The sequence below is a fragment of the Hyperolius riggenbachi genome, chromosome 4, assembly GCF_040937935.1.
Source record: "Hyperolius riggenbachi isolate aHypRig1 chromosome 4, aHypRig1.pri, whole genome shotgun sequence".
Classification (NCBI taxonomy): Eukaryota; Metazoa; Chordata; class Amphibia; order Anura; family Hyperoliidae; genus Hyperolius; species Hyperolius riggenbachi.
Window position 1 is genome coordinate 412,742,977 of NC_090649.1, and position 15,941 is coordinate 412,758,917.

Genomic DNA, 15,941 nt, shown 5'->3' on the forward strand with positions numbered 1-15,941 from the left:
TCTTAGTCTAATAACAATCAGTGTGATGGCTGGGGTGCACTTTGGTGTCTCAGCCTTGGGTGCTGGAGGACCTTGTCCCAGCTCTGGGTGGGGTGAAAACAATGGCCTCAGCAGCATGCTGCAAATCGCTGGTCGAGGCATCAAGGGTGGTCAGGAGCTGCTGTACAGCCTCTAGATTCTCGACAGAGGCGGGCCTGATCAACAGTATCAGTTGGGAGCCATCTAGCATGTTTGCAAAGCTTAGGCGGACAGGAGGAAAAAGATTGTTTCAGCACACCTCTGGGGTACAGTGTGCAAGTGTCCATTAAGAGTCAAGATAAATATGCATGCCACCATTGTTGGAGATTGTGAATAATGATGATATGCAGGGATCCCACAACTCAATTGCCTCCCCAAATAATATGCAGTATATATTCTTTTCTTATTAAGAGTCAACAGACAGTTTGAATAATAAGTCTACCATACACAAACCGTTTCAACCTGTTTTAATGTATTTAAATATCACATGGATTCAGAGTAGTCACTAACAGGCAGTCTGTTCATATGTGATATTAACCAAGTCCAGCAAATTGGAGGAGTGTGAGTCTGTGTGCTGCTTCATGCTGCCTCCTGGTGGCACATGCCTGGAAAGGCGGGGCAGGGTTTGGTCACGCTCTCCTGGTGATGCACCAGTCAGGTGTGCAGCTTGAGGTCTTCTCGGAGAATGCTGCAGGCGGAATTCATCTTTAACATGTCTCCTTACTTGCATAATACAAAGAACAAGAATAACTAATAACATTGTTATAGCAGCACTGGCAGTGGAAGCAATGAGAATCTCCAGGCTACTTGATATGGACTGTACCGCTGTTGAAGGAAAAAAGAGAAAAATTGCTTAATAATACAGCAGAATCTAAAAATAAAATTAGTAAGCCAAATGATAGGTAGACATGCTGACTGATGATAGTTTCAGTAAATGATTGTTATGACTGTTCTAGGATAATCTGCACAATCAGAAGCAAGTCCCTAAAGACATGCAGAGAAGTGTGTGCGTCTATCATTGTGTTTACCTACACAATCGGCTCTAAGCTGCATACACACTTGAAAGATTAATTAAAGATCACAGACCAGTTTTACTACCTTCCATGTAGTATGAGAGCCATACTCTACACAGTCTATTCTGTTGAGCTGAACTCCCCATCAGATAAAAATCTTTGCAAGATGCTGTACACCTGCAACAGATCAGTATCTGCAAAAGATCAGTTAAGGTAGCCATACACTGGTCGATTTGCCATCAGATTCGACCAACTGACAGATCCCTATCTGATCGAATCTGATCAGAGAGGGATCGTATGGCTACCTTTACTGCAAACAGATTGTGAACAGATTTCAGCCTGAAACCGTTCACAATCTGTGGTGGTGGTGGTGCTGCTGCCGCCGCCGCTCCCCCCGCCCGCATGCCCGCATACATTACCTGCTCCGCCGGCGCGACTCCAGTCCCCAGGTCACCGCTGCTCCGTCTCCGCTCTGGTCTCCGGCCCCGGCATGCTTTACTTCTTCCTGCCCGGCAGGAAGTTTAAACAGTAGAGCGCCCTCTACTGTTTAAACTTCCTGCCGGGCCGGAGGAACTGAAGCATGCCGGAGACCAGCGCGGACACGGAGCAGCGGTGACCGGGCGTAGACGTGCCGGCGGAGCAGGTAATGTATGCGGCTCTATTGCGTCGGTCGTCGGGTACTCGAACGCCGCTAGCGACGCGCTCCCTACCCGCGGGCGATCGACGGTAATTTTCCGCACTGAGCGATCGACGGGATCGGACGAAAAGGATCGAAATTCGTCGTGTAGCGCGAACGATTGGCAGCAGATTCGATCCCAGTGATCGGATCTGCTGTCGAAACTGCGGCGAATCGGGCCAGTGTATGGCCACCTTTACTGCAAAAGATCAGTTCCTGCAAAATGCATTCATAGTCTATATCTGCAGATCTCATATAAACCTTGTTTGACAGACATTCATCTGCAGATCAGATCCACCAGGATAGATCTGCAGATGATTGTCTGATCTGCAGTTGAAATATCTGTTAAACAAGGTGTGTATGAGATCTACAGGTATCAGACTATGAATGCCCTTTGCAGGAACTGATCTTTTGCAGATACTGATCTTTTGCATGTATACAGCATCTTTGTGTATAAAACGTAGAGAAGACCAGAGGCGCCAAAATGATAAAATCAGATATTAACCTCCTGGGCAGGGTATGCCGCCGCAGGGCACCGCTCAGGCCCTGGTGGACCGATTTACAAATTTTTTTTTGTTACACGCAGCTAGCACTTTGCTAGCTGCGTGTACTATGCGATTGCCGCCGCTCTGCGCTGATTCGCCGCTACCCGCCGTGCTGCGCCGCCCCCCCCCCCAGACCCCGTGCACAACCTGGCCAATAAGTGCCAGGCAGCGCTGAGGGGTGGATTGGGACTCCCGATGATGTCACTGACGTCATCACGATCGTCGCCATGGCGACGGGGGAAGCCAAGCAGGAAATCCCGTTCTGAATGCTTTCCAGCTTGCTCTGAGCGCCGGAGGCGAACGGAGGGGGTAGGGGGATGCCGCTGCTCAGCGACTATCATGTAGCTAGCGCTAGGCTAGCTACATGATTTAAAAAAAAAAATGCGCTGCCCCCTGGCGGTTTTAATTGACCGCCAGGGAGGTTAAAAAGTTTAAAAATGCTTAGGAGGTAGTGATGGACTTACCTCCGCAAGCAGACTCAAACTGTCTGTCTATTCAAGAAAAATATATTTATTGGTATACTCCAGGGGGGTTGCAACACGTTTCACAGTTTTAGACCTGCTTCCTCAGAGAGATGGCCCGAACGGTTCCCGGCGAACTTTGGTGGTTCGTGTTCACGGGCGATCGCAAACTTTATGGCGGTTCGATTCACCTCCTATACTACATCATTAGGGTCAACTTTGACCCTCTACATCACAGTCAGCAGGCACATTGTAGTCAATCAGGCTACACTCCCTCCTGGAGCCCCACCCCCCCTTATAAAAGGCAGGCAGCGTCAGGCTTTTCACTCACTCGTGTGCCTGCAGTAATTAGAGAAGGGATAGCTGCTGTGCAGAAACCTATAGGGAAAGATTAGTTAGGCTATTGTAGGCTTCTTAGCTTGCTCCTTGCTGATTCTTATTGCTAAAAAAGCACCCCTCGACAGCCGTTTTGAGAGCGAATCTTGTTCTTGTGATTTTTTTTTTGTGTGGCCCACTTGCATTATATACAGCCCTGTCAGTCAGTCACAGCTGGCTTTTGGCCCCTTGGTGGTATAATTACTACTGTGCCAGGTGCACATTATAATACCCATCACTGCATATACCTACCTGTTGTTCACAGTGCACCCACCTACCCAGAGGCGTAGCTAGGGCTATCAGCGCCTGAGGACAAAGACTATTAATGCACCCCTAAGGTGACGGCTGCGCGCCGCGCCAAAGAAGGGGCGTGGCCACATAATAAATGTGGGCGTAGTTATGGGTGGAGCCAAATGTACAGGAAGTTAGCAGGCTCACGCTCACCCACCCTCCCTCAGTATGTACCTTCCAGCATGTTCCAAGACAAATTCAGCAATCATGAGCCCCCCCCCCCCCCATCAAGACAAATTCAGCAATCATGAGGCCCCCAAAATGACCAACTCAGCAATCATGAGGCACCCAACAAGACAAATTCAGCGATCTTGAGGCCCCCAACAAATTATGAGGCCCCCAACAAGACAAATTCAGTAACCATGAGGCCCCCAACAAGACAAATTCAGCAGTCATGAGGCACATAAATAGACAGCATTTCACATAAATAGGCAGAATGCCCCCTTAATATGGTAGACACCTCTCACCTGGCAGCAGTTCCCCAAAATACACTCAATCCGACAGCAGTGGTTCTCCAAAAATAGGTAGCCCCAGGTCTATAGGTGTCCCCAGAATAGGTGGCCAGCAGTATAGGTGTCCCCAGAATAGGTGGCCAGCAGTATAGGTGTCCCCAGAATAGGTGGCCAGCAGTATAGATGTCCCCAGAATAGGTGGCCAGCGGTATAGATGTCCCCAGAATAGGTGGCCAGCGGTATAGATGTCCCCAGAACAGGTAGCAAGGGGTATATGTGCCCAGTATATATAGTCAGGGGTATATGTAGCCAGGGGTATGTGTGCCCAGTATATGTAGCCAGGGGTATGTGTGCCCAGTATATGTAGCCAGGGGTATGTGTGCCCAGTATATGTAGCCAGGGGTATGTGTGCCCAGTATATGTAGCCAGGGGTATGTGTGCCCAGTATATGTAGCCAGGGGTATATGTCCCCAGTATATGTAGTTAGGGGTATATGTGCCCAGTATATGTAGTCAGGGATATATGTGCCCAGTATATGTAGTCAGGGGGTATATGTGCCCAGTATATGTAGTCAGGGGGTTTATGTCCCCAGTATATGTAGTCAGGGGGTTTATGTCCCCAGTATATGTAGTCAGGGGGTTTATGTGCCCAGTATATGTAGTCAGGGGGTATATGTGCCCAGTATATGTAGTCAGGGGGTATATGTGCCCAGTATATGTAGTCAGGGGGTTTATGTCCCCAGTATATGTAGTCAGGGGGTTTATGTCCCCAGTATATGTAGTCAGGGGGTTTATGTGCCCAGTATATGTAGTCAGGGGGTATATGTGCCCAGTATATGTAGTCAGGGGGTATATGTCCCCAGTATATGTAGTCAGGGGGTTTATGTCCCCAGTATATGTAGTCAGGGGGTTTATGTCCCCAGTATATGTAGTCAGGGGGTTTATGTCCCCAGTATATGTAGTCAGGGGGTTTATGTCCCCAGTATATGTAGTCAGGGGGTATATGTGCCCAGTATATGTAGGCAGGGGTATATGTGCCCAGTATATGTAGTCAGGGGGTATATGTGCCCAGTATATGTAGGTAGGGGTGTATGTGCCCAGTATATGTAGTCAGGGGGTATATGTGCCCAGTATATGTTGTCAGGGGGTATATGTGCCCAGTATATGTAGGCAGGGGTGTATGTGCCCAGTATATGTAGTCAGGGGGTATATGTGCCCAGTATATGTAGTCAGGGGGTATATGTGCCCAGTATATGTAGTCAGGGGGTATATGTGCCCAGTATATGTATCCAGGGGTATATGTGCCCAGTATATGTAGTCAGGGGGTATATGTGCCCAGTATATGTATCCAGGGGTATATGTGCCCAGTATATGTAGTCAGGGGGTATATGTGCCCAGTATATGTAGTCAGGGGTATATGTGCCCAGTATATATAGTCAGGGGTATATGTGCCCAGTATATATAGTCAGGGGTATATGTGCCCAGTATATATAGTCAGGGGTATATGTGCCCAGTATATGTAGCCAGGGGTATATGTGCCCAGTATATGTAGTCAGGAGGTATATGTGCCCAGTATATGTAGCCAGGGGTATATATCTCCATTATATGTAGTCAGGGGGTATATGTCCCAGAATAGGTAGCCAGGTGTCCCCCCCAGCAGGAGGTGAGCAGCACAGTGGAGGGAGAGCTATGAGCACAGTGGGGAAGGGCGGACGTCTCCCCCCCTTCCCTCACCTTAGGGGGCTCTCCCTCCCTCACTCTCCCCTCCACAACTAATGTCCGGGTGGCTGGCAGCGGCGGGCGGAACTTACCTCCGTCTCGTCGCAGTGCGTGATGGATTTGCCGCTACTCTGGTCTGGTCCAGACCAGAGTAGTGGCTGCAAGACCCGAACTTCCGGCGCTGGAGCGAGACGGAGGTAAGTCCCGCCCGCTGCGCCAGCCACCCGGACATTAGTTGTGGAGGGGAGAGCGAGGGAGGGAGAGCCCCCTAAGGTGAGGGAAGGGGGGTAGGAGATGGCCCCCCTTCTCCACCGCTGCCCACAGCTCTCCCTCTTCTCTGCGCTGCTCCCCTCCCAAAAAAAAACAAAACCCTGCAGCTCAGCAGGGCGCCCTTGGGGACCTAGCGCCCGGGGGCACTTGTCCTACCCCGACCCCCCCTAGTTACGCGTCTGCACCTACCTACGTGAGCGCACGCAGTGTCACTGTGCCTGTCCGGTACCTGTCTGTGTGTGACAGGTGCTCATTATAATACCCATCACTGCATATACCTACCTGTTCACAGTGCTCCCACCTGCCTATGTGAGTGCATGCAGTGTGATATACCACTCCGTACATACCTGTTAACTGCACCTGTGTGACTGACTGCACATTGTATAAGGGCTTGTTTCCACTGTTGCGACGCGATTTCGGCCGCATTCCGACGCTTGTAAAAACGCATGCGGATGTGTTTCCACATGCGTTTTTACCCGCGATTTCGCCTGCGATTTCGCATGGCAGGGTGCCATGCGAAATTAACCATGACACTGCCAGGGCTAAATAAAATTGAAAAAGGTGCGAAATCGCACGCGAAATCGCGGGTAAAAACGCATGTAACAAACGCATGCGTTTTTACTATTAAATACATTAGCGGCGATTCGCACGGATTCCCGACGCAGGCGAAATCGTTGGCTCTTTTGTGCGTTTTTTTCACGCTGAAAAAAAACGCACCTCAACAACGCTACAGTGGAAACAGGCCCATCCACTTGTATTACATGTGCGGATCTGCATGCGTTGGACGCATGCAGATTCGCGATAGTGGAAATGAGCCCTTAGTCAAGTCAGTGCATACCTTTCACTTCATCCCCCCCCCCAATATGGACAAAACAAAAAGGCAGAGGCAGGCCCACCTGGCAGGTCTGTTCGAGGTCACGCTGTCGTGATTTCGTGCGGCCCGCGACCAAAGTACAGTGTTCAGAAGAAGGCACGTGCCATCAACCCCCGATATTGTCAGGACGTAGTTGACTATTTAACACAGAACACCATCTTTCTCAGCTTCCACACGGAAGCATGACATCTTTCTGGTCTGATTCTGGGTCCCCACTTAAAACTAAGTCGACCGCCATCACCCCAGGACTCAGCGGTGTGAAAATTTTTATGCGTGTCTGCCTCAAATGAGAGCAATGCCATCTGTACTCTCTGCCACCGAAATTTGAGCCATGGAAAGACCAAGACCCGCGTAGAGACAACTACCTTACGAAGGCACATTATTACAAAGCACAAACTGCAATGGGATGACCACCTGAGGAAAAGCAGCACACAAAAGCAAAGCCACACACCGTAGTGGAAGATACCAGGCCGCAATTTTTTCTCAAAAAAGGCGATACCTAAACTGTACCGTGATGTTGAAAGGCAAGTGGTGACATCTCTGGCACTCAGCGTTGGGTCAAGGGTCCATCTGACCATTGATGCCAGGTCTGCAAAGCACGCTCAGGCCTGCCCGAAGACTAAATCAGTCCCCACACACAGCAACTCTTCCTGCATGCCGTGTGACTGCCTGCCCCAAGACTAAGTCGCTCCCCACACAGCATCCCTGCCTGCAGGCCGGTTGACTGCCTTCCCCGCCATGGCGCCACCACCAACAAGGTCCAGGACTCCAGGTGGATTTCTGAATTTTTAAGGCCCAACTCCCCTTTGTGATCATTACCTTGCCGCGGTGAAGGGGCTTGCGTATCACAATGAAGCATTGACCGCCGGCTATATGAGTGTCTCGGGGGGTAGCACACCAAAGATAATAAGGTCGTTGCTTCATTGTGGCCAGACTAAATTTGATCAGCTGGACAGTCACTGTTCTGTCATTCAGCTACCTCAGCCCGGTGACTATATGGGCTGGAAAGCCGCCATCACCTGCACTCTCGTCATGGTGCGCACCAGTCCAGCACGGCCATCACAACACAAACAGCTGTTTGCGGTGCGTTACACAGTGAGCTTGGTGTGTCAGTGTGAAGCAGTACTCTAATTACACTCCCTGATTGATGTATACACATGCAAGATGTTTTAATGCCCTTTAGGCCTACAATTTAGCATTCAATGTGATTTTTGCCCTTAAAACGCTGCTTTGCGTCAAATCCAGATTTTTCCCTGTGACTTTTGGAGTCTATCCCACTCATCCATGCCCCCCTCCAGGTGATAGACCCCTTGAAACATATTTTCCATCACTTTTCTGGCCAGCATAAGTGTTTCTAATTTTCAAAGTTCGCCTCCCCATTGAAGTCTATTGTGGTTCGCGAAAGTTCACGTGAACCGAAAATCAGAGGTTCGGGCCATCTCTACGTCCTCAGGCAATAGATTATAGGAGCACACAACAGCATTTGGTCCGGGTAACAGCTGGATCAAATGCTGTTGTGTGCTCCTATAATCTATTGCCTGAGGAAGCAGGTCTAAACCTGTGAAATGCGTTGCAACTAGTGTTGGGCGAACATCTAGATGTTCGGGTTCGGGCCGAACAGGCCGAACATGGCCGCGATGTTCGGGTGTTCGACCCGAACTCCGAACATAATGGAAGTCAATGGGGACCCGAACTTTTGTGGTTTGTAAAGCCTCCTTACATGCTACATACCCCAAATTTACAGGGTATGTGCACCTTGGGAGTGGGTACAAGAGGAAAAAAAAATTTAGCAAAAAGAGCTTATAGTTTTTGAGAAAATCGATTTTAAAGTTTCAAAGGGAAAACTGTCTTTTAAATGCGGGAAATGTCTGTTTTCTTTGCACAGGTAACATGTTTTTTGTCGGCATGCAGTCATAAATGTAATACATATAAGAGGTTCCAGGAAAAGGGACCGGTAACGCTAACCCAGCAGCAGCACACGTGATGGAACAGGAGGAGGGTGGCGCAGGAGGAGAAGAAGGCCACGCTTTGTGAGACACAACAACCCCGGCCTTGCATGAGGGCAAGAAGCGTGCGGATAGCATGCTTTGTACCGCCATGCAGTCATAAATGTAATAAAGATAAGTGGTTCAATAAACAGGGACCACGCGGCAACGCTAACCCAGCAGCAGCAGACGTGATGGAACAGGAGCAGGCGCAGGAGGAGAAGGCCACGCTTTGTGAGACACAACAACCCAGGCCTTGCATGAGGGCAAGAAGCGTGCGGATAGCATGCTTTGTACCGCCATGCAGTCATAAATGTAATAAAGATAAGTGGTTCAATAAACAGGGACCACGCGGCAACGCTAACCCAGCAGCAGCAGACGTGATGGAACAGGAGCAGGCGCAGGAGGAGAAGGCCACGCTTTGTGAGACACAACAACCCAGGCCTTGCATGTGGACAAAAAGCGTGCGGATATAGCAGCAATGCTTTTTGCCGCCATGCAGTCATAAATGTAATACAGATGAGAGGTTCAATAAACAGGGCCCGGAAACGCAACACCATCCCAGATGTTCATTGGTCATGTTACTTGGTTGGGGTCCTGGAGTGTTGCGTAGTCATTTCCAATCCAGGATTGATTCATTTTAATTTGAGTCAGACGGTCTGCATTTTCTGTAGAGAGGCGGATACGCCGATCTGTGACGATGCCTCCGGCAGCACTGAAACAGCGTTCCGACATAACGCTGGCTGCCGGGCAAGCCAGCACCTCTATTGCGTACATTGCCAGTTCGTGCCAGGTGTCTAGCTTCGATACCCAATAGTTGAAGGGTGCAGATGGATGGTTCGACACAGCTACGCCATCTGACATGTAGTCCTTGACCATCTTCTCCAGGCGATCGGTGTTGGAGGTGGATCTGCACGCTTGCTGTTCAGTGGGCTGCGGCTGCATGGGTGTCAGAAAATGTTCCCACTCCAAGGACACTGCCGATACCATTCCCTTTTGGGTACTAGCTGCGGCTTGCGTTGTTTGCTGCCCTCCTGGTCGTCCTGGGTTTGCGGAAGTCAGTCTGTCTGCGTACAACTGGCTAGAGGAGGGGGAGGATGTCAATCTCCTCTCTAAAGTCTCCACAAGGGCCTGCTGGTATTCTTCCATTTTGACCTGTCTGACTCTTTCTTCAAGCAGTTTTGGAGCATTGTGTTTGTACCGTGGATCCAGAAGGGTATAAACCCAGTAATTGGTGTTGTCCAGAATGCGCACAATGCGTGGGTCACGTTCAATGCAGTCTAGCATGAATTGAGCCATGTGTGCCAGAGTCCTACCAGAATCCTCATCATCCTCTTGTGAGCGTTGTGATAGTTGTTGTGATGCATCATAGTCGTCACCTTCCTCCTGGTCTGCTTCTGCTGACCATTCGCGTTGAATTGTGGAAGTCCAACGTGCACCGCTCTGGCCCTCGTCAGTGGTGGCATGAAATTCCTGCTCCAACTCCAGCTGTTCCTCCTCCTCTTCTTCGTCATAGCTGCTGGGGCCAGCGTTCCCTGAGGCGGATGGCCTGATGTTGGTACCATCACGCTGATCGTTTTCTCCTTCAGATTCCCCCAGTTGCATCATGACAGCTGTTTCCTTGATTTTTAACATCGACCTCTTCAGTAAACACAGCAGTGGTATGGTAATGCTGACTGAAGAGTTGTCACTGCTCACAAGCAACGTGGATTGCTCAAAATTTTGGAGGACTTGGCAGAGGTCCAACATGTTGGCCCAATCGGATCCACAGAAGCTTGGCAGCTGGCCGGATGCGCCTCGGTACTGCGCCGTCATGTACTGGACCACTGCACTCTTCTGCTCGCAAAAGCGGGCTAGCATGTGCAGCGTAGAATTCCAGCGCGTAGGGACATCACACAGCAAGCGATGGTGGGGGAGATTGAAGCGCTCCTGCATCTTGGCGAGTGCCCCCGAAGCAGTACTGGAATTTCTACAATGTTTGGACACTCGACGCACCTTCAACAGCAGATCGGGCACGCCTGGGTATGTCCTCAGGAACCGCTGAACTACTAGGTTCATCACGTGCGCCAGGCAAGGGATGTGTGTCAGCTTAGCCAACCTTAAAGCGCGAATGAGATTACTCCCATTATCACACACAACCATGCCCGGTTTCAGGTCCAGCGGTGCCAGCCACAAATCCGTCTGTTCCTTTATTCCCCTCCAAATTTCCTCCCCTGTGTGCTGCTTATCCCCAAGGCAGATGAGCTTCAGCAACGCTTGCTGACGCATGCCAACAGCTGTGCTGCACTGCTTCCACGATCCTACTGCTGCTGGGTTAGCGTTTCCGGATGAGGTACAGCTTTGAGATGCGTTGGAGGAGAAGGAGTCAGAGAGGTAGGTGCTGCTGTTATCCAGTGGGAGGGACGGCGGTGCAGCTGTTTGTGGCGTGGGCAACACCCGTGCCGTAGCAGGTGAGGAATCGCTGCCAGGCTCCACAAGGTTCACCCAGTGCGCGGTAAGGGAGATGTATCGACCCTGGCCGAACGCACTCGTCCAGGTGTCAGTGGTGAGGTGAACCTTGCAGGCAACGGCATTCTTCAAGCTTCGGGTTATTTTGCTGACCACGTGCTCATGCAACTCAGGCACTGCAGAGCGTGCAAAGTGGTAGCGGCTGGGAACCACGTAACGTGGGATGGCCACTGACATCATGCCCTTGAAGCTGTTTGTCTCCACCAATCGATATGGCAGCATTTCGCAGGCCAGAAGCTTGGCTATGCTGGCTGTTACTGCCACGGCCCGGGGGTCATTTGCTGGCAATTTCCTCTTGCGCTCAAACATCTCCGACACAGACAACTGAACCGTAGCGCTGCACACGGAAGGGCTGTTGGTTGTTGTGTTTGATGAACACTGGGAGACCTCAAGAGCACTACTCCGGAAAGTGACAGTGTCAGCGTCGTCTGATGTTTGTGAATGTTGTGAACCACGCAATGGCTGGGCTACTGCTGCTGCTGAGGCGGGTCTGGTGAACCCAAGGGAGGCAGTGTTGTTTCTGGTACCCTGTCCTGACGCGTTTGCCCAAAGAGTGGGATGTTTGGATAGCATGTGACGGCTCATGCTGGTGGTGGAGAGGTTGTTAATATTTTTCCCCCTGCTCAGGCGGGTCTTGCACACCTTGCAAATCGCCATGGTAACATCCTCAGTGCAGTCTTCAAAGAAAGCCCAGACTTTGGAGCACCTGCCTCCTTGCTGGCGATTTCTGTTTGCTCCTCTTTTGCCTCTCACTTGAACTTCCACGCTTGTGGTGCCTGAAATTGCGCGCCGCCTACCTTGTGGCACAAGGCGAACTCGTGCAGCAGTGGGTTCTTCAACAGACTCATCTGTGCTGCTGCTACGACGGCGATGTTCTCGTTCACAAACAAAATCTGGGTCTCTGTCCACATTGTCCATACCCTCCTCTTCCATCTCCTCAAACTCGTCATATGTCATTGTGGGCCACCGCCGTGGAGTAGAGCTCCCCACAACAACCTCTGCGCAGCACACTCCAACGTCGTCTTCCAGATCTTGTCGGCCGACCTCCTGCAATTGCAACCCCTCCTGCCCAAATTGCTCTGGGATTTGGGTTTCCGAGTCCTCTTCGGACTCGCCTTGTATTTCAGTGCGCGGTGCATTTCCCACAGTTAACGGTTGTGAATCCAGGCACAACATTTCTGGCTGTTCCTCCATTGACCTTTGAAAGGTGGAAGTTTGTTGGGCTGGGAATAGCTCCTGCGAATACCCCATTGTGTCCTGAGGTAATTCATCGGACTGGTTATCTGGCAGTTGTGTGCGTGGTGTCGCTGCCGGTTGTGTCAGCTTTGTGCCCACTGGCTCCTTGTAACTGGCTGAGGACTCGGACCTCGTGCGTGATGTGCTGGTGCTGCTTAACCCACTGCTGGACGCTTGAGAGGTCATCCAAGTAATTATCTGGTCCTGTTCTTTTGGATTTGTGAGGGTTGTTGTCCTGGACAACATGGGCGGTATTGAGTGGGTTTTCTTGGGTGCTCCCCTGTGGCCTGTACGTGAACCGTCAGGGGAAACACCTCTTCCCTTGCCCCTCCCTCTTTCACCGGATTTCTTCCTCATTTCACTTATCCTTACAGTACACGCTGACTGGCAGCAGTACAGTGGCAGTACAGAAATGCTATACAGTACCACTATTCCCAGCAGCGACACAGAGCACAATGCTATACAGTGACGGGTGAGCGGTGTACCACTATTCCCAGCAGCGACACAGAGCACAATGCTATACAGTGACGGGTGAGCGGTGTACCACTATTCCCAGCAGTGACACAGAGCACAATGCTATACAGTGACGGGTGAGCGGTGTACCACTATTCCCAGAAGCGACACAGAGCACAATGCTATACAGTGGCGAACGAGCGGTGTACCACTATTCCCAGCAGACACAGAACAGTACACAGAATGCTATATAGTGTGGCTGAACGAGCGGTGTACCACTATTCCCAGCAGACACAGAACAGTACACAGAATGCTATATAGTGTGGCTGAACGAGCGGTGTACTACTGTTCCCAGCAGACACAGAACAGTACACAGAATGCTATATAGTGTGGCTGAACGAGCGGTGTACTACTGTTCCCAGCAGACACAGAACAGTACACAGAATGCTTTATAGTGTGGCTGAACGAGCGGTGTACTACTGTTCCCAGCAGACACAGAACAGTACACAGAATGCTATATAGTGTGGCTGAACGAGCGGTGTACTACTGTTCCCAGCAGACACAGAACAGTACACAGAATGCTATATAGTGTGGCTGAACGAGCGGTGTACCACTGTTCCCAGCAGACACAGAACAGTACACAGAATGCTATATAGTGTGGCTGAACGAGCGGTGTACCACTATTCCCAGCAGACACAGAACAGTACACAGAATGCTATATAGTGTGGCTGAACGAGCGGTGTACTACTGTTCCCAGCAGACACAGAACAGTACACAGAATGCTATATAGTGTGGCTGAACGAGCGGTGTACCACTATTCCCAGCAGACACAGAACAGTACACAGAATGCTATATAGTGTGGCTGAACGAGCGGTGTACTACTGTTCCCAGCAGACACAGAACAGTACACAGAATGCTATATAGTGTGGCTGAACGAGCGGTGTACCACTGTTCCCAGCAGACACAGAACAGTACACAGAATGCTATATAGTGTGGCTGAACGAGCGGTGTACCACTATTCCCAGCAGACACAGAACAGTACACAGAATGCTATATAGTGTGGCTGAACAAGCGGTGTACTACTGTTCCCAGCAGACACAGAACAGTACACAGAATGCTATATAGTGTGGCTGAACGAGCGGTGTACTACTGTTCCCAGCAGACACAGAACAGTACACAGAATGCTATATAGTGTGGCTGAACGAGCGGTGTACTACTGTTCCCAGCAGTGACACACAATGACTGGGGGGGACCCTGGCTAGCGTGGCTGGAGCGCGAACTACCCTGCCTGCCTACCCAAAGCTAAACCCACAGACAAATGGCGGAGATATGACGTGGTTCGGGTATTTATTTACCCGAACCACGTGACAGTTCGGCCAATCAGAGCGCGTTCGGGTCCGAACCACGTGACCCGTTCGGCCAATCACAGCGCTAGCCGAACGTTCGGGGAACGTTCGGCCATGCGCTCTTAGTTCGGCCATATGGCCGAACGGTTTGGCCGAGCACCGTCAGGTGTTCGGCCGAACTCGAACATCACCCGAACAGGGTGATGTTCTGCAGAACCCGAACAGTGGCGAACACTGTTCGCCCAACACTAGTTGCAACCCCCTGGAGTATACCAGTAAATATATTTTTCTTGAATTGACAGTTTATTGAGTCTGCTTGCAGGAGGTAAGTCCACCACTACCTCCTAAGCATTTTTACACTTTTTAATATCGGATTTTATCCTTTTGGCACCTCTGGTCTTCTCTACATTATAAATTATATCCACCCTTGGTGGAGGGGGACACCCCTTTTTCTCCTATGTACAGAGAGCGACTTAATCCTGAGTGGACAGGACAATATCCTCACCTGCCTATACAGTGGTTGCCTGGAGGTAACCCTGGTTTGTGAGTATACTCTTGTACTTTTTCCATTAACCCATTTTGCCAATACCTACTACACTATATTAGACTCTCGGTTTCTCCCTTTTACATAGCATCTTTGTGTACAGCATCTTGCAAATTTTTAAATCTGAGGGGGAGTTCAGCTCAATAGAATAGACTGTGTAGAGTATGCCCTAATACTACATGGAAGGTGGTAAAATTGGTCTGTGATCTTTCATTAATCTTTCAAGTGTGTGCGTAGCATTAGTATCCAATATCGGTTGACCCTCGTACTACATGGAGGTGGCAAGATTGGTCAGTGATAGGGATGATCAATGAGTTGCAAATATTTCCCAGTTGATGCAAATTTAATTTTTATACAAATACATGTAGCTTGAAAATGGAACAATCAAGTCCCACCCAGGTTTAAACTGATTGGTCAATTTCCAAGCTGCATATACTGTATGTGTATAAAAAGTTGCTTAAACTTGGAAGTATTTGCAGATCATTGATCATCCTTCGTGATCGGCTAATCATAATTGAAGGTGTGTACCAGGCTTTACGGCAGTGAAGATTAGCTGATACAGTGGCTGACTCTAGTGGGGCCCTATGGAGCAGGCAGGTTGCAGTCTCTGCAGCACCTGATCTTATGCTGGGCATACACGGGTCGATGCGCCCTTATCAATCGGTCCGTTGATGGCTCGATTGATAATTTCCGACAGGTCCGATGTCCCGCTGGATCGATTCCCGCTCGTCCCCGCGGGCGCTTCCCCCACTATTGTCCGCCCGCGGAGATCAAGCAGGGCAGACAATAGCCGGACAGCGGCGGGAACGAGCGGGACGCAGCGGGAGTCCATCCGGCGGCTAATCGAGCCGCCGGGTCGACCCGTTTATGCCCAGCATTACACCGCTAGTGACTACAAGTTCCCTTTAACAAATAATGACCTAATGCATTTAACATATGATGTAATAAAGACACAGATGGTACCTGCTGGCTGAGGAATGATGCATGCGGTCCCCGGAGTGCCAGGAGCGCGATCCTCATACCCACTCTTACAGTGACAAGAGTAGGTGCCAAATGAGTTGACACAACGAGCCTTAATGTCACAGACTTCTCTTCCAAGCTGGCATTCATTCACATCTTAGGAAATAAAAGAAAACAAAATTCTTAATTTGTTCTTTATGTTCTGAAAGAACATAA

General features: G+C 50.2%; 1 protein-coding gene across 4 annotated transcripts in view; it reads right to left on the reverse strand.

The window, feature by feature from the left end:
* Nucleotides 1–470: 470 nt before the first annotated feature.
* LOC137504236 (uncharacterized) overlaps nt 471–15,941 on the reverse strand; it is a 72,878-nt gene continuing 57,407 nt past the window's right edge. For all 4 annotated transcript variants that reach the window (XM_068232372.1, XM_068232371.1, XM_068232370.1 and 1 more), the window contains exons 10-11: nt 15,729–15,881; nt 471–843 (exon numbers count right to left, since the gene is read on the reverse strand). In XM_068232372.1, coding sequence (XP_068088473.1) covers nt 524–843; nt 15,729–15,881 — 473 coding nt within the window. In that variant the 3' untranslated portion in view covers nt 471–523. The remainder of the gene's footprint in view (nt 844–15,728; nt 15,882–15,941) is intronic.